The sequence below is a fragment of the Fringilla coelebs genome (genome assembly GCF_963513975.1).
Source record: "Fringilla coelebs genome assembly, chromosome: 1".
In the NCBI taxonomy this organism is placed as follows: domain Eukaryota; kingdom Metazoa; phylum Chordata; class Aves; order Passeriformes; family Fringillidae; genus Fringilla; species Fringilla coelebs.
This window is the reverse complement of record NC_140028.1, coordinates 38,064,922-38,082,593: the sequence shown is the minus strand read 5'-3', so window position 1 is coordinate 38,082,593 and position 17,672 is coordinate 38,064,922. Positions and strand designations below refer to the sequence as shown.

Sequence of the window (17,672 nt, the reverse complement as noted above, 5' to 3'; positions counted from 1 at the left end):
AACTGCAGTAGGTGCACAAAAAGCCCGGAGCCATCGCTTGCACGGGGTGTTTTTTCAGCGCCCCAGCGGGGTCGCCGCTGGCCCCACCTCTTGAACACCCGGGCCGGTTTAGTGTCAGCTTGAGAAGGGAATGTAATTGCGGGGAGATTTCTGGGTGACTGATGGCGACAATATAGGTCTTCTCCGTGACACCGCCGCCCCGCTGGCCCTGCTGGCGCTTTGTGTTCGCCTGGCCATCGCACGGCCGCGGAGCGCTGAGCTCAGCCTCCCCAGCCCACCGAAATAAGGCAGCCGTGCAGCCCATACAATTTTCCTTTTTTTGTTTTTTTTTTTTTTTTTTTTTTAATGTTGGCTATACTGCTGCCTTGTCATGGTCAAACCTCATTAAGGGCTCACGATAAGCGTGTTACTGCTCCCCTTTATGGAGTTATTTGTGAGGTTAGCACCTCTGTCAAATGTTTTAAAGAGTATTCCTGAAATATTTTTGTGACCGCAATTGTTTCTGTTACTTATCTGGGACTATTTTTGGATGAACCGTCTCACATCTGTGTTTTAAAGTTAGCTTGGGAGAGAGGGTGGTCATGCAGTGAAAAAGGCCTCTTAAAATTCCAGGTTACGTAACGCTAGAAGTGAAGTATTTCTAGATTAGGCTTGTTCCCTCTTTGCTCACCTCGTGTTTGTAATGTACTTAAATGTAAAAAAATGCTGTTCTTTTTTCTTTTTTCTTTTTTTTGTTTAAAATTTTTTTTTGTAATTTAATTTAATTTTTCTTTTTTTATTCCTCTGGTTACCTCATTGAAGGTCTCCAAGTACATCCTCTAATAAATGGCTCTAAACTTTCCTCTTTTTCTTCTTATCAGGAAAGAAAAGACATGCTGGAGCTTCTTCTGTGATATTATAGGGGCTGGCTCGAAATTACCAGTGCTCCCATGTTAGGGTGAAGAGTTTGCTGCCCAACTGGTGTGGCGAATGCCTTCGTGTGATGTAACAGCAAGGCTCAGTGGGTTTGCATCAGAGTCCTCCTAAGTGACGCTTTTGTGGTCTCCTATCAGAGCTCCTGTGAACTTGAATGACGTAGGATATTGTTTCCAAATGTGTGGCACAGGCTGAACTCTGGGCTGGTCATTCCTGCATCAGCTGCTTGACAGCAGCAAGCTGCCAAATATTCGAAGGCTGTAGTGCCCTCAGTTGCCTCGGTGAAAGCCTGTTTTTGCCAACGAACATCATACATTAGGGAAATAAAATCCAATCTGGCTTTTGCGGAATGATTTTATGAGAAATGTAGGATTTTGTGGATTTCTTGGCAAAAAAATGTTACTGAATATAATTCATGGCATTTGAGCTGATTGCACTTTGGCAAAACCTGTGACCTTTGAGGAAAGGCACCTAAGGTTTTCTCTCCCCCCTCCCTTCCCCCTTTTCTTTATTTAACAAGAGACATTGACAGCCTTTAATTTGCTACTGCAAATTCTTGTAAGGATGTATTTCTGTGAAGAACTAATGCAATTCTACGAAGATACAGGTGAAACCAAACTTTTAAGAAATGCTTAAGTAATATTTGCTGATGCTTCCCACTAAGTCAGAATACTCCTGAAGTGCATCAGGTCATTCTTTTCATCTTTGCAAGTCCTGTCTTCCTTTCCTGGGACAAGGGGTAACGAGATTCCTGCCATCCTTTGATGTCTGAACTGTACGAACTTAATTTTTAACACAGCTGTGCTGTGTGAAGTGCATAGTAGGAAAGCATTCTAAGTGAATTAAAAAAAAAAAAAGGTCTTCAGGCATTCAGGAAACCAAGTTTCTTTGGAGCCTGCAGTCAGAAATGATGTTGCAATCACTTTACAGGTCTGGTCTTATATTTTGGCTAATCTATATGCAGAAGGAACGTACCATGCGTGGCATCTGTGACAGCAATGAATAGTAAGCATTAAGCACGTAGGAGACGAGGCATGCTTCCCACAGACATGGTCAGGCACTTGCATAACTGTCCTGGCATCAGCAGTGCTGTGTGCTCAGTAGGTGAATGAGGTGAAATGTAGAAGCCTCACCAGCCGTCTTGCTCAATTTGAATGTCTTGTTGTGACTTTTTCTATGTTGTCATGGTGTTACATGTGTTTATGAAGTTTTTAGTGAATGTTTTCCTTCAACTTTGTGAGTAAAATAAGAATGTGACTTTCATTGCTGTCATTTATGTCATGTCCTTCCATGCGGCAAATGCTTAAATTACTACCCCTAACAGCCAGCAGGAGCTTAGCAGTTTTGAAAAGCAGTTTAAATGTGCAATGTTTAAATGCAGATTTAGTAGCCTAACGTTTAATCCTACATTTTGAGGCTCTGGTCTCAAAATGACCTTTGGCATGGTGTTTTTTTTAGCAGGAGAGGTCTTTTTAGCCTAGTTCTTCAAAATAGCATGGTATTTGTGGTGTTTATTGCATTGTATGTAAGGGCATACTTCCATTATGTGAGTAGCTGGTTTGTTTGTGTCTGTCAAGTACTTCAGAGTTTTGTCAGAGATATCAACTAATAGCTGTAAAAATATAACTCTGCATGACATATGTCATTTCAAGCTTGGAGCAGTCAGTATTAGTTGCCTTCTCACCTTCTGTTTATTCAGTTTATTTGCTGCACAGACAAATGCTGCTGAATTTTTTCTGTAGAAGGGTTTATAGCTGAATCAAGAAACCTGTTGATTTACAAAATGTTCTTTTGAACAGCAGAATGTGAGGATGGTGTGGAGGGCATGGGCATCTGTGTGCTGCCCTTGCTGCTTCCTGGTCTTGACTGCCTGGATCTGCTGCTTTGGGAGCAAAACTAATGAAGTTCAGGTTTTTAGTGTCTGCAGCCCTAGATAAGTTATGTGTATACAGCAGCCAGTTCAGTTCAACTTATAAAAGTGGGAAGCTGCTGAAGACAACCGAGTGCGTGCAGTTTTGGAATATTAAGCTGGACAATGGTTAACTACTACTTAAATTTGAGATTTAGCTGTTTAAGACTGGAATGTTGCAAACTGGAGTAAATGTAAGCTTTGTCTGTTGAGACAACAGGGGTTGTTAAGCAATTGTCTGTGTCCTGGTGGTTGGGATCACACCACTGCTTTGAACAGAAATAGGCTGCCTAGGCAGCCTTAACAAAACATATTCATTGACTCTTTAGGTCAGTCTTCTTGGAGCCATCTTTCATGTTCAGGAACAGAAAAGTGATAGAATTTTATAGCAGAACCTGTATAGTTTAAGATGGTAATAAAAAAAATTCACTGTCTTTTCATACATTCATACTTTGTTTCAGCTATCCACCTTTCTAAGGGTTTAGATACTCTTCACTTTGTACCCAACAAACACTGCTTCTGTGTATGTTGATTTTAAATTGCAGGAATGTAGAGAAGGTGCACCATCCCTTATTTTAAACTATTTAATAAAAAAAAAAGACTATAAGCTGAGTTTATCACTGTTAGTCTTTCTGTTATTATATCTGCCTTTATGGGGAGGGGAAGTGAACAGTGGTGCTGAATGAGTATTTTAACTAGAATTATTGCTTGATGCAGGTTCTACTTTTATTTACGTGTTGGCATTCTTTTGTTTTGAAAGAAGCAGACATAGTTGCAACTTAAAATAAGGCTGTGGCTCTTGTGACTTGCTTAACTACCTAAATGTCTACCCTGTTGGAATAGAAGGTTGAGAGGTTAGTAGGTAATTCCAGTATTGACTATTTCCTTATCAAAACATTGGTTAATTTATTTTGATCAGGCTGTAGCTGCTACTGTCTTTCATGCTTCAACAGCTGCTGTTAGCCATATATCACATCAGAGGTGTGACTTTTATTGGGGAAAGTAGAATAAGGTTTGGTGAGAGCACAACTGACTGTTAAGGGCTGTGGTCGTTAAATTTGAGGCTGGACTTAAATCTGAAGAAATACTTCTAAACTCTAAGAGTTCTTTACCATGGACTTACACTGTGTTTCAGACATAGTAACTTTAGCATCCAGAGCTCAAACGTGAAGTTGATTCATGCCTCAGATAAAAATGCAGATCTAAAATCACGTAATGGCAAGCAGTGTTTTGCTCTTAATTTAGATGATGGATTTGTTTGTTTACAAGCTGCATCATAAACTTAAAGGTTACTTTTCTTTTGAAAGAGTGTGTGCTCAGGAAGCAGGGGAAGTGCTAGGTTCCCTAGCACATCGCCTGCATTGTGAGGGACAGTAGTACAAACCTGCAAATTGGAATGATTTGAGTTGAGCAAAGTGTGTTTAGTAAAGCAAAACCCTTACCCTATTTTAATTTGGTTCTCTGGATATAATAGCAGATCCAAGCTACTGTGAGCTGATGTTGACAGTTATCCGTGGCTGATGTGCCTGAATTTTATTGGACGCTTGTCAGCTGAAAAACAGTAAACAAAGCCGGTTCAAACGCCTGCTTGATGCTTGTAACCTTGTTTCTGGAGATACTCTGTCATAAAGTTTCATTAGTGCTTCAGGAGAGTAGAGCCGCCTTGTCTTAAAAAATGGTTCTTTTAGCAGGCATGATTTATATAATAAAATGAGTGGAAATTCATACATGTTCATAACTGTGTGGCTGTTTCTAGTGGATGCATGAGACTGACTCGGCTCCAGTTTGATATTGCCCAGATTACATCAGTGCTTGGGAGGTAACAGTATCTGTGTGCTCTGCTTTTTAGCATTTCCAGGCAAAGAGACTGTTCTGTTGGAGACTGTCAGTATACACTGAAGTCCAGCTTTAACAGCTCCTGATGGCAGTGAGCATCAGTAGTCGCAGTGCCAGACGTCCTTGAGCCATCAGGGATCTTCACCATGACTGCAGTCTGCTCTGGAGCAGTCTAATAGCAAAAGCTTCTTTTGGTGAAGGGGGTTCCTTCTCACCTTGTTGAAACTTCCTTATGTTGTGCTCTAATAAACTGAATGAGGTGGTAAATATTACAGATGGCTTCTGCCTAATAACTGAAATTAAATAAAACCAAATAGATATTAGAGATATGAAGACGGCTCATAGGAGTTTACCTCCAAGTGATTTAGGAAGTGTTAATATCCCAGCCGAGCACTAAAGAGATTTAAGTGTGTGGTTTTAAAGGTGACATTCAAATGCTATTTTAAGAGAAGTGATAAATGCTTGTGCCTTTCCTCTTGCCCTCTGCTTCATGCTGTAGAAGGTCCTCTTGACAGTGGCTACAAGAAGGGTTATAAATGTGCTGATATTTTTCTCCCTAAAACTTGTTTGGGACAAATCACCTTCAGTCAAACAGTCTGGCCTGGCATTTTGTGTCCAAAGTGACTGAAAACATCTCTCCTCCACAAAAGAATGCAAGATGTGAAAGCATAAACTTGTAAATCTTCTTTACTTTGGTTGCTGGTTAAGGGCAGTTGGTGTCTGCAAGCAGAGTGGCCACTGAATTACAACCAAGATATAAAAATAGTTTTACTTGCTAAGTGTATGGGCTCCCCTGACCATTGTCTTAAAGTTTATTTTGCATGTAATACACAGTGTTCAAAATTTTGATTTTTAAGAAGAAAAAGACAGCATTAGACTACCTTTGCTCATAAAGAATGGATCCAAACAAATCTTTGGAGTTCTTGTGGGAAGAGGATAGGGGATGCATTTCAGAATAGATCAGTCTTCCCTGTGGAAAACCTGAATGAGAACTTTTCTGAATCTGTTGTTACTGTGAATAAAAAGCTTTCTGCTTTTTATTCCCCAAGTCCAAATGTGTACCTTGTTAAGCTAGCTTTTTGTTAAGTCATTTTGCCATTACTGATTCTCTTGAGTGTGTATTCAAGTTCTGGAGACAACAGAACTTCAGTGTGGTCTTGCAAAGTGCTGTAGTTGCAGTAGTAGCACGATAACCTGAAGATGAGTAATGAACTTCATTGATACTATTCTGTGTAACCATCTTAAAGGAAATTAGGAGAAGGATTGAGAAATCCACACTATCATATGATGAAGCTTGTAAATTTGATTTTCTTACGCAAATTGAGCATATAGCTTTGCAGAAAGGGGGAGAAATATTGTGTCCTTCAGTGTACAAATTCATTAAATTAGACTAAACTGCGTGTTTAAAAAAAAATTTAAAAAATCCCTTCTTAAAGGCTAAGTCTTGGAGTTTGGTCTGTGTTTAGTGAGTCATCTCTGTATGCATTTGAAAAATCTGTTGTGTGTATAACTAACTTCATCGTAGGACCTGGTGCTTCTGCTTGCTCATCTGATTACGCAGCTCAGGGGAATAAGGTTAAGGACATGCTGTTGGTAACTAGAGCGTTTTCAGGGCTTTAGTTCAGCAGATGGGCTGCTCAGCTATATTCATACATCTGCCTACCTGCTGTGGCAGCTGCTGCTGCGTGTTGTGTTCTTTTGTTCTGTTCCACCCAAGAAAGGAGCACTAGGAAGTGTAGTGAATGGATTAATTTAAGGTTAAGACTAGTGTTTTGCTTGCTTCCTAACTCTCTATCATAATAAAGCTTTGGATAAAGCTAATGAGTCCTTCGTAATGTGAAATAGATTTTTAAGATGTATTTCAGGGGGCTGAAAGTAGCTAGCATTTAAAAAACAGTCAAGTATGTTTTCTCTATGTTGCCCGATGCTATTTATTTTAATATTTTCTTCTCTTTCTCCCCCTTCCCCTACTTTTTCTAGGAGCAGTAACCAGACTTTGCCTGACACTGCGTGGTCCAAAAGAATTAAGGAAATATGGAATGACATGAAGGAGATTAGTTGAGGATTAAAGGCTTTGAGGACAAAACACCTCACCGAGGTGAAGCACAGACTAACATTCTGGTTGTAGCTCCAAGGAGCTGTGTGCTGAAAAAAGATGGCAGATCCAGGAATGATGAGTCTGTTTGGAGAAGATGGGAATATTTTCAGTGAAGGGTTGGAAGGTCTTGGAGAATGTGGATATCCTGAAAATACAGTAAATCCTATGGGTCAGCAAATGCCCATGGATCAAGGATTTCCCGCTTTACAGTCATCTCTTCATCATCCTCCTGCAAATCAAAACCAAGCCAAGTTGACCCATTTTGATCACTATAATCAATACGAACAGCAGAAAATGCACCTGATGGATCAGCCGAACAGGATGATAAGCAATGCCCCTGGGAATGGTATAGCGTCTCCTCATTCGCAGTATCACAACCCTCCAGTTCCTCAGGTTCCTCACAGCAGTGGTGCTGGTGGTCAGATGGGAGTCTATCCCGGCATGCAGAATGAAAGACACGGCCAACCCTTCGTAGACAGTGGCTCCATGTGGGGACCACGGGCAGTCCAAGTGCCAGACCAGATAAGAGCACCATACCAGCAGCAACAGCAGCAGCAGCAGCCGCAACCCACGCAGCCGCCACAGGCACCCTCCGGACCCCCTGGGCAGGGCCATCCTCAGCACATGCAGCAGATGGGAAACTACATGGCTCGTGGTGATTTTTCAATGCAGCAGCACGGTCAGCCGCAGCAGCAGAGGATGAACCAGTTTTCTCAAGGCCAAGAAGGCCTCAATCAGGGAAACCCTTTCATTGCCACCTCAGGACCTGGCCACTTGTCTCATGTGCCCCAGCAGAATCCCAGTATGGCACCTTCTTTGCGACACTCAGTCCAGCAATTTCACCACCATCCCCCTACTGCTCTCCATGGGGAATCAGTAGCCCACAGTCCCAGATTCTCCCCTAATCCTCCCCAGCAGGGTGCTGTTAGGCCGCAAACACTTAATTTTAGTTCTCGGAGCCAGACGGTACCCTCACCTACTATAAACAACTCAGGGCAGTATTCTCGATATCCTTACAGTAACCTTAATCAGGGATTAGTTAATAATACAGGGATGAATCAGAATTTAGGCCTTACAAATAACACTCCAATGAATCAATCTGTACCAAGATACCCAAATGCTGTCGGATTTCCATCAAACAGTGGTCAAGGACTAATGCACCAGCAGCCCATCCACCCTAGTGGCTCACTTAACCAAATGAACACGCAAACTATGCACCCTTCACAGCCTCAGGGAACTTATGCCTCTCCACCTCCCATGTCACCTATGAAAGCAATGAGTAATCCAGCAGGTACACCTCCTCCACAGGTTAGACCCGGTAGCGCTGGAATACCAATGGAAGTTGGCAGTTACCCAAATATACCCCATCCTCAGCCGTCACACCAGCCCCCTGGTGCCATGGGAATTGGACAAAGGAATATGGGCCCCAGAAACATGCAACAGAATCGTCCGTTTATGGGTATGTCTTCAACACCACGGGAGATGGGTGGGCACATGAGACCAAATGGTTGTCCAGGTGTTGGCCTTGCAGATCCACAAGCAATACAAGAGCGACTAATATCTGGCCAGCAGCTTCCTAGTCAACAGCAGTCTTTTCAACAGCAAATGCCAACCTGTCCTCCCATGCAGCCTCACCCAGGGATACATCACCAGTCTTCACCACCCCCACATCCTCATCATCAGCCTTGGGCACAGCTTCACCAGTCACCACAAAACACACCACAAAAAGTGCCTGTCCTTCAGGTAAGCTACTTCCAATTAGTAGAAAATGTTTTAAATGACTGTAAATGCCTTTCAGGATACACAAGAACTATGGTTTCAAAACTGTAGCCCCTGTTCAACTCCCTTGTTTGTTGTTGGTTATATGGCTTTTTTGGTGTACAGAGGCTGAAGGTAAAATGATGTTCAGGTATCTTTCTAATATCCTCATGGTAGTTGTTATAGGATAACATTGTGGATAGACCAAAATGTGATACAACAACAGGACAAGCAGAATACGTACTATTTTTTTCGTGTTGGTTCCTTTGGGGAGAAGATGGAAAGCATGTGTGAGAATTGTCATTTAATTATTCAATTTTTGTATTTGCAACTTGGAGGAAGATGCGTGTGTTATAATGTGTTTGTTTTGGCCAAACCAAGATCTTTTTTTTAAATCCTAAGGGAATGTTCTGTGGTTTTAAATTAAAGCTTAAATTGTTACACGTGAAAAAAAATTCTGGCATGAACTTCTTTAGCACCAAGTAATGAAACAGAGAAGTGATGGGGAAACAGTTTATACAAGGAGAAGACAACAATGTGAATCAGTCTGAAATTAAATCTTCTGAGGCTCAAATGAAATGTTAAATAGAACACAAGTTTTATTTTACTGAGGCTTTGATCTGCCAGGTTTCGATGACCATGTATTGCTTCTATGTCGTTTTTCAATTAAAAGCTAAAAACAGTAAAACATCTTGATCCTCTGTAGCTTAACAGGTTTGGCTACATGCTAGTATGTTAAGCTTCAGCCGAAAAAAAGCTTTTTAAAATCTTCACATTTGCCGTTGTTTGCCTTTGACTAAGTCAGTCAGAATTCAAGAGGTTTTGGTACCAGATGAATTAGTGGTCAAGATATCAAAGATTTACTAATTTTATTTTATTTTTTTCCTATCAGTCAGTAGTTAATGCCAAGTAGCTCTGCCCATAAATATTTGGAGACAATTGTTGGAATGCGACACGATGGTACAATGTGCTCAATAAATCATAAACCCAGCTGTCCTGGGCAGTGTCCCGGCCCTGTGCGCAGAGCAGCTGCTCGGCCGTCCCCTCCGCCGCTGCCTGCCGGCTGCTCCCGTTCGCTGCTCCGCACAGCGTGAGCCGGCGCTGGGAGTCAGATGCATGCTCTGCGGAGAGGCAGCTGACAAGGAGTGGTAGATGGAGCAGCTCAGCAGCTGGGACAGGCTTCCACATTCCCCGTGGAAGAGAGGAGGTGCGGGGGGCTAAGCTGGGCAAGGGGAAAAGTGCACTGTCTTTCTCTTGAGGGAGGAGGAGGCTTTCTTGAAGAGGCAAAGTTTATCTTCAAGACCATCTTTCTCTTCCCTGCCTACCTCAAAGTTAGTTTGAAGTTTTAGATGCCTGTGTTGGCCCTTCCTCTCTCTGCATCTCCACACACAGACTTTGTTTGGAGAACTTAAATTATAGTTCTTGTATGCACGTGGAGTTGTGTGTTCCTGTCTGAGACAGCAGCTCTTGCCAATATTGGCCTCCTGTTACCAACTGTGTGGGGAAGCAGGATGAAAAGGCGAGAGCTCAAGACTATAGGGAAAAAAATTAAAAAATGAGTGACTATTTGGGAAGGGGAAATGACAGCACAGAAAAATCAGTACAGAAAGGGTAGGAATGAGAGAAAGAAGCATAAGACACATTTTTTACTCTAAAGATAAAAGCTGAAGCATCTAGTAGAAAAAACTTGAAAGAAAATTATAGAAGTAGTAATGTAAGACTTTTAAGGCAGTAAAGGAACAAAAACCAGTGTCACTAGGATCTTTCATAACCCATGATGGTGGAGATGTGGGAGGAAATACTTGAGGTGGACTGTACCCTAAAGCAGTGGTATTCTTCACCAGCATGAATTCCTTATTTTCATCTGCCCATCCAGTAAGCCTATTTTTGGCATTAAAAGGTGGTTTGGGAGAAGAAAGTTTACTTGAAAAATGTACAAGCTTGTTAAATGTTCTTGGGACATTTTTTTCCCTTTAATCAGTGAAAGGTTAAACACAGACAGCTCAACCCTTAAATAAGCTAAGCAACCTATTACAGAATGCTGAACTGCAAATGAATAGCTTGAAGAAAGGTAAGTGCTGAAATGAAATAATTAGAGGAAAACCACATGATAACTCCAGTTATTTGATTAAAATCAGTAATTCAGACAGTTGTAGCAAGCCAAGTAACTTCCCTGTTAGCTTATTTCTGTGAAGTTTTTATCTGGTAAAAGTTACTGTTCATGTACCTTCCCATTAAGTAATTAGTCTGAGCCCTGACTGTAGTAATGAAACTCTTAACAGGCAGGCGTTTCCCCCTTGAAAACTGGATGAAATGAGTGTTGTTCAAATCAATGAAAACTGAACCCCTCCCCACCCCCTGGGGAAAAAATGCAGATGTGTGAAACCCCTGCTCTTAAGCCTGAATACAGAGTTGGTAGCTCTCATGTGTCATGGTTTTCCTTTCATGTCGGTAGGCAGAAAACTGTTCACTGAAGAGCAGTTATTTAAATGACTGGTTTGTTTTTATAAAATGAATCTTGTATAAAATGAATCAACAAAATTAATATAGTCAGTGAAAATGGAAATCACTATGTACTTTAAAATCAACTGAAGTCATGTTGGTAATTATTTTTCAGTGATTTGAAGCTAGACTTATCATGGGAAGGCTGTAATACTTGTGGTTAACCAAATTACTCTTTTGTAGTTAGATATGTTGGAAGGAAAGTGAAGTTCTTTTGCTTTTAAGTTGAAAGAAATTGCTGTGTTGATTCCAAGGCTTGTTATTTCTTTTTTTGTGTGGAAAACTGCAAATTATTTTGGCTGTGAGATGGAGCTGGTGATTGACAATTCATCTGGTTTTGATTAATAGCTGAAAACTAGACATGGTTATTAGGAGTGTGTTAGCAGTGGGTTGCTGGCTTCAGTGGAGTTTGATAGACCCATAAGAACCACTGCAGTGTTGGGATGTTCAGTCAGTGTGCTTGGTTTGTCAGGCACTCCTTTGAAACACTTTTCACTAAAGGTTTTTGGAAGAGCCTGGTGGCCATGGGTTGGGAAGGCTGGTTCTGCTTTGGCAGAGCCATCCACCAAGGGGCAAATCAGGGATCAGGAGTAGCTTGCCTGTTTTCACAGTGGAGGCATCTGTGTGGGGCTTGTGAGCTTGTGTTCTCCATAATACTCATAAATGATCTGGAGAAGAGTGAAAAGTCAGATGGCAAAATTTGCTGCTGCTGTTGATGTACCCAAAGCAGAGTACCAAATGCAGATGTGGTGAAGAACCTAATAAGAATGAAATAAAATGATTAGAAATATAATAGAAGAGTCAAGTACTTGGCCACTAACAAGACATGGCCGAGGAGGTTTAGATTGGATATTAGGAACATTTTTGTCACAGAAGGGGTTATCAAGCACTGAAACAGGCTGCCCAGGGAAGGTATAAAGTTGCCATTTGTGAAGGTATTTAAAAGATGTATAAATGTGGTGCCTGCCCGTGTGGACATGCTTAAGAACATGCTGTAGTGGTGGACCTGACAGTGCTGGGTTTACAGTCGGACTTTTTGATCTTAAAGGTCATTTCCAACCTAAATGATTTTATGGTTCTGTGGTGCTTGAGCAGTGAAATGGCAGGCAAAACCATCTTTTTAGGAGCAGGTCTTGGTGTTAAATGGCTGTCTGAAAATGAGCTATAACAGTTAAAGAAATAAATCAGTAGGAATTGTAATGAAAGTAGTAGAGAACAAAACAAAGATTATTACCTGTGTGTATGGTATGCTGGTGAGGCAAATGCTGTGAAATTCTGTGTTTCTTCCTCTGACCTCAGAAAATACAGCAGCGCTTGAAAAAGCCGGTGGGGAAGGGGGGGTTGCACACAGGCTGGGGGTGTTTTAGTGGGGGAAGGAAGGAGAGAGATGGTGAGAGCCTCTAAATTGTCAGTGATACAGGTGCGTGAAGAGGATGAATGTAAAGTAAGGGTTGTTTGTCACCTGTTTTGTCTCCTTGAATTCTTTTTAGGTATTCAGCAAGTTGTCCAGTGGTGAGTTCAGAACTGAACAATAAGATGCTGATCTCTGAGATGTTTCACAGAAAAATGCATTATCATTTGATAAACACAAAGGCCCCACATTTGGCTCAGCAGATCTGTGCCATGCATAAGTGACTGAGAATTTATTACTGGGTTGCATCTCCTGTATGCATGTCTGGTTCTCGTCCTCTTCCACACACTTTATCAGAGGTGATATCAGGTTAGACAGGCCTTTGGAGGCCTAATGCTATGCAGTTGTTCTTACATATCGTTATTTTCAGAGCATTTTATTGGTGATAGAGGAAGTGTAGGAGTTTTCTTTGCCAAGAATAGGCTGTCCTGGGTGTGTTGTTACACACAACTTATTTACCCACAGCTACTGTGTGGGCTGAAGTTTCGAGTCGTGTTCATTAATCATGTTCCACAAATGCAATCTACATTATTTATAGTCAAACACAGGAGTATTTAAATGACAAACAAGTATGGTATAGCCTCCATGCCCGACTAAATGGGAGAGCTCCACAATGGGCACAAACAGTGTTGAAGGATTCTGGGTTGCAGTATCCAGATTCTGGTGGAGAAGGAACTAATTTTGTGTGTGTTACCGGTTCACTGCCAGGTTTGTTCTGCTGGCCTTATTATCTGTGGGCATGTGACTTTGCTTTAAATCATAACTCATAGCTGTGTTTGGTATGAACACATTCTTTTGAAATTTCCTGCCCTCCCTTGCAGGGGAGGAGGCAGGGAAAGTCCTGCTGAGTCACCAGCTGGGTCACCCCTTTCACAGGCCCTTCCTGCAATTTCAAACTCTGTGTTGCTGCCTCAGTTTAATTTATACTTGGATATACCTGAATGGAAAGGGATGTTAGTGAAAACTATAATCAGCTGTATTGGTTTAATGCAATATTCTAACCTGGCAGAAAGTAGAGGTTAAATCAGTTTCTGCTAGCACACTAAAATGAAGTTGATTCTCTCCTGGGTTTTTGTTTTAATGGCTATGAGTAATAAGAAGTGATTGACTCCTTACTGTCTTCCCATGAATTATCTTTCAGTGTTTCCTGTAACTTTATGTAGTAACAAATGATGCCACTTGAATAGTTAGGATTATTCCCATAAATATATTCATAAGCAATTTCCCACATCTCCAGAGAGAGTTACTGGCTTTTTAATCCCTCGAGTATTTAACTTTTGAATTATTTTCCTGTTGATAAGTAGAACAAATCAAATTTCTTTTAAAAAACCCCTAGAAATGCTACTGGGTACTTTTTGTTTTGATGCAGAGGCTATTTCACATGACTGCTAGCTGGTCTTTTGGGGTACTGTGTATGCTGCATGTTCAGCAAAGTCTCGTGGTTGCCTGCCCCTGGAAATTCTAGTTTCCTTTTTCAAGTATTCACAGACCAGCAAAACAGTGTATGTTGGCAAGATTTTTGAGACTGCCAGACTAAATGGAATTAAGAACCCACTAATACTGAACTTTTATTAGCTACAATTGTATATTAAGTTTTTGTATAGATAAGCATGAGTGTGTGTGTATTTCTATAATATATATGGAGAAAATGTAGGCAAAATAAGAGGTTTTTGATAGTAATGGGAGAGAAAAAGGGAAGAAAATCCATAGTATTCATATTAAAGGTTGATAGCAGTATTTTTGTCTTAAAAGTTTACTGGCTGTATTTTGTTGGGGCTCTGAAGAATTCTTGTATTTTAGCTATGTAAGCAATGTAATTAACTAAAATTTTCCAACTAAAAGAAAAACAGACCGTAAAATCTACCTTTGGTCAGAAGTGTTGAAGTTATTTCACCCCTGTGGAGTAGAATTTTCTGTTACACTGATAACTTGATCCATCTGTGAGTAAGTTTCCATGCAGGTCTCTCAAAGGATATAATATTATGAAGTACTGTGTCGAACAAAAGTTCATATTCTAAAACTTTGCAGTTGTGTTCCAATCTAAGTTACTATTAACATATCCAAAGGCTTATTTCTTCCTCACCCTTGAAAAGGCTGTTTGTGCTTTCTTAATAAAGTGCTTGCAGTGATTTTTCAGTGAATAGGCCTTTGGGCCAAAGATTTGTATTTTTGAGGTGGTTTTGCTATGAACTTATTGGTCTTTTTTTTACTGTCGAGGAGGCACAAGTTACTTCAAGAATACTTCTTCCCTCAGGTGCCATGATTTGACTGTGATGAAAATAATTTGTGCCATTAAATTGTCTTCTCTGAAGTTTTGGGTAAAGCCAGTTTGAAGCATTAACATGAAAAGTCTGAATCAGAATAGTGATTTGTAGGTTTAAGAGTTACCCAACTTGTTCTTCAGCGTGGGTATTTTGAAAGTTTCTGTGAGATGTAGATGACCTGAATGTATTGTTTCCTGAAATCATTAGCATTTTCTGAGGAATCACCCAACTAGAAAAGTTTTTAAATTTATGCTGCTTGTTCAGTACTTCAGTATTGTGTTCTTATCTGCTGCTGATAGTCACTTCCAGTGGGACTTGACAGCTGTCTTGCTTTCCCATGGTTGAAGATGTTTTCCTACTTTATATTTCTTTGAACAAATTTAAATCTGTTGTTTCAGAGAAACTTTTTTTCATGATTGAAAGCTGATAGTCTAATAAAAAATCAGGGCAAATGAAAAGAAAATGCTTAATTTTTTTTTTTTTTAATTTCATTAAATACAGCAGCAGCCTTAATAAGGAACAAGTTGCAGGTGAAGAAATAATTTCCTATATTTTTACTGTGGATCCTTGTTGTGGGATTCTGTCCTGCCCTTTCTCATGGAATCTGAGGCATCCATTTATTTTAAGCTATCCTGTCCTTGCTTGTATCTTGAATGAAAGTGTCACAAACTTGCAGAAGTGTTCTTATTTCCTCTGTGGAGTAAATTGACACTGTGGAGTGTCAATTCCCGCTATGATGGGACACCATCACTTTGAAGTGTAATTTGTAACTTTTGTCTGTAGAAGTTGTTTTCTCTCTCAGTTCAGTAAGCCAGCGCTTTTCACTTTGGAGTTTTAAGTTTTCAGCTCTTTTTAACTGTATGATGATACATGTATTTTACTGGTGATAATGTAGTCTGGATTTGGGGAAAAAACCTCAAAACAAAACTCTTGTTTGGTTTTTTTTAGAGAAGCTATCTGTAAATATTTATAGACTTCTCAAAAGAGTTGTAAAGTGTGGTAGCTAAAGAGCAAGGTTTTGACACCCGTGAGTGGTTAAATCTATTTGTACATCTGTTCTTTTTAAATATTCTCAAATTTGCCAGTGTGGTTTAAAGATTGTGAAGCTGCTTCTTGGGAGCAGAGTAGGAAGTCATGGCAGGAAGCAATGATCAGGGAAGGGGCAGGGAAAGGCTGAGCTGATCTGACAGAGCAGTGCTGAACAGTAGGAGTGGCGAGGAAATGGCCAATGTCTGTGTTAAAATGGGGCCAGAGAAGTTGAGGGAGTCACTCCACCTCTCTCTGCTTGAGTCACCTGCCTCTTGAGCCCTTGCCAGAGGCAGCCATTTGGTACAGTGGTGCCTGGTACTGCTCTTCTCACTGCTTCAGGGTGTACCTTTGTGTCACCCTGCTGTGGGCACGCAGCCCACTGACAGCTTCCCAGCATAGCTGCGTGAGCTCAGTAACTCCCAGTATCTAATCTGCTTTAGGAAAAAACCCCAAAAATGTGCAGATGAAGGTGGCTATGGTCTGGGATACAGAACCTTTGTTGCTTCCTTGCACCTGCCTGATCATCTGGTGAATGGGCTTATCTGGCCAGGTCACGTTCCTGGCAGCAATCCATTGTGTGACCACGGGATCACCCAAGTAGGTGGTGTAGGAGTGGAAATGCTTGCTGGGGCAGAATTGGGACTGCCCCTTCCTCTGGCAGTGAGCTTTCAGGCCCTTTAATACCTTTACACAGCTTGGTTTTTTTAATAGTACCTGCCCTCAGTAACCAGTCCTTGAGTCCTCCCTCATATTTTGATAAATGAAAACTTTCATTAGAAGTCTTAGAAAGCTTTATCTTTATTGAATTAGTGACAAACAGGCCACATTCCAGCTTCTCCCAACTTCCCTCTTACTCCACACAAATATTAATGACTAATTTGATTTCAGGAGTGTTTTCTTTTTTAGAAAAGTGGGGCTGTTTTCCAACTAAAGTATTTGCAACTGTTTTGTTGTTGAAGAGGTGAAAGAATATCCCCTTTCTACCAAAGAGCTTGGCACAATTTCATTTGCTGTGTTTTATATTGAGGATACTTCCAGTGCCAGTTAGTGAATTGTCTTCTTTGAGTACTGAATGGGATTTTTTTTTCCTAGCATACAGAATTGTTTAAAAGCATGGCAAGTTAGCAATAAAACTCAGATTAATTTTTTTAGTCATCTTTATGAGGAAACAGAACTGAGAGATTCAATGACTAAGTGATCTGAATATGTGTTTGCTCTTTCCAGAGTTTATAAATCATTCTTTTTGATTTTACTGTACTTTATATATTACCTACTTAGTTAGAATCTTCTCTCTTCCTGGCAAGATTGGTGTAGCCAATAGTGTTGCCTCTGTTTATGAAGAGGAACATAGAGATGATGGCTTTAAATTTTGTTATTTATTCAAAACTAAAATTCATAAAACCCCCAATTTAAATTCTTACTCAGGTACCTGTTACTCTGAAATGTGCCACCTCTTTGCTCTCTGTCACTCCTTCCAGTATTACTCTTGCATTAGAGTGCAGCTCAAGAAGACTGAGACCAGTCTTGACAGTTAAAAGCAGAAAATCCCACTTCTTGTGTAGGAATTTGGTAGTTGTAGAGGTTAATGTGAGAGTAGTGCAGTTATAAAAGATGTGGAAGAAAAATGTGGATCTCTGATTTTTCACTGTTGGGCTGGGAGGAATCTTGGTTCGTTTGCTTTTGTGGTTCCTCAGTACCAAGGATTGGGATGCAGCTCTTTCCTGTACTCCTCCTCAGTCATTTTACTGTGTTAGCCAAGCTTAGGATAGAGCAGCTCTTGTGTTAGGCTGAGCAAGCAAAGTATTAAGAACTTCTGGGAATGGGTTCATGGTTTGCTGCTGTAGAAATTAAATGTTAAGAAATCGCAGGCTGATAGAATGACTTCCATTGGAAGTGACCTTAAAGAGAATCTAGTTCCAACCACCCCACCACAAGGAGGGATGCTGGAGT

General features: G+C 40.7%; 1 protein-coding gene across 8 annotated transcripts in view; it reads left to right on the top strand.

The window, feature by feature from the left end:
- CHD7 (chromodomain helicase DNA binding protein 7) overlaps window positions 1-17,672 on the top strand; it is a 133,306-nt gene that overhangs the window by 35,097 nt on the left and 80,537 nt on the right. For all 8 annotated transcript variants that reach the window (XM_084222133.1, XM_084222132.1, XM_084222135.1 and 5 more), the window contains one exon: window positions 6,641-8,501. In XM_084222133.1, coding sequence (XP_084078259.1) covers window positions 6,816-8,501 — 1,686 coding nt within the window. In that variant the 5' untranslated portion in view covers window positions 6,641-6,815. The remainder of the gene's footprint in view (window positions 1-6,640; window positions 8,502-17,672) is intronic.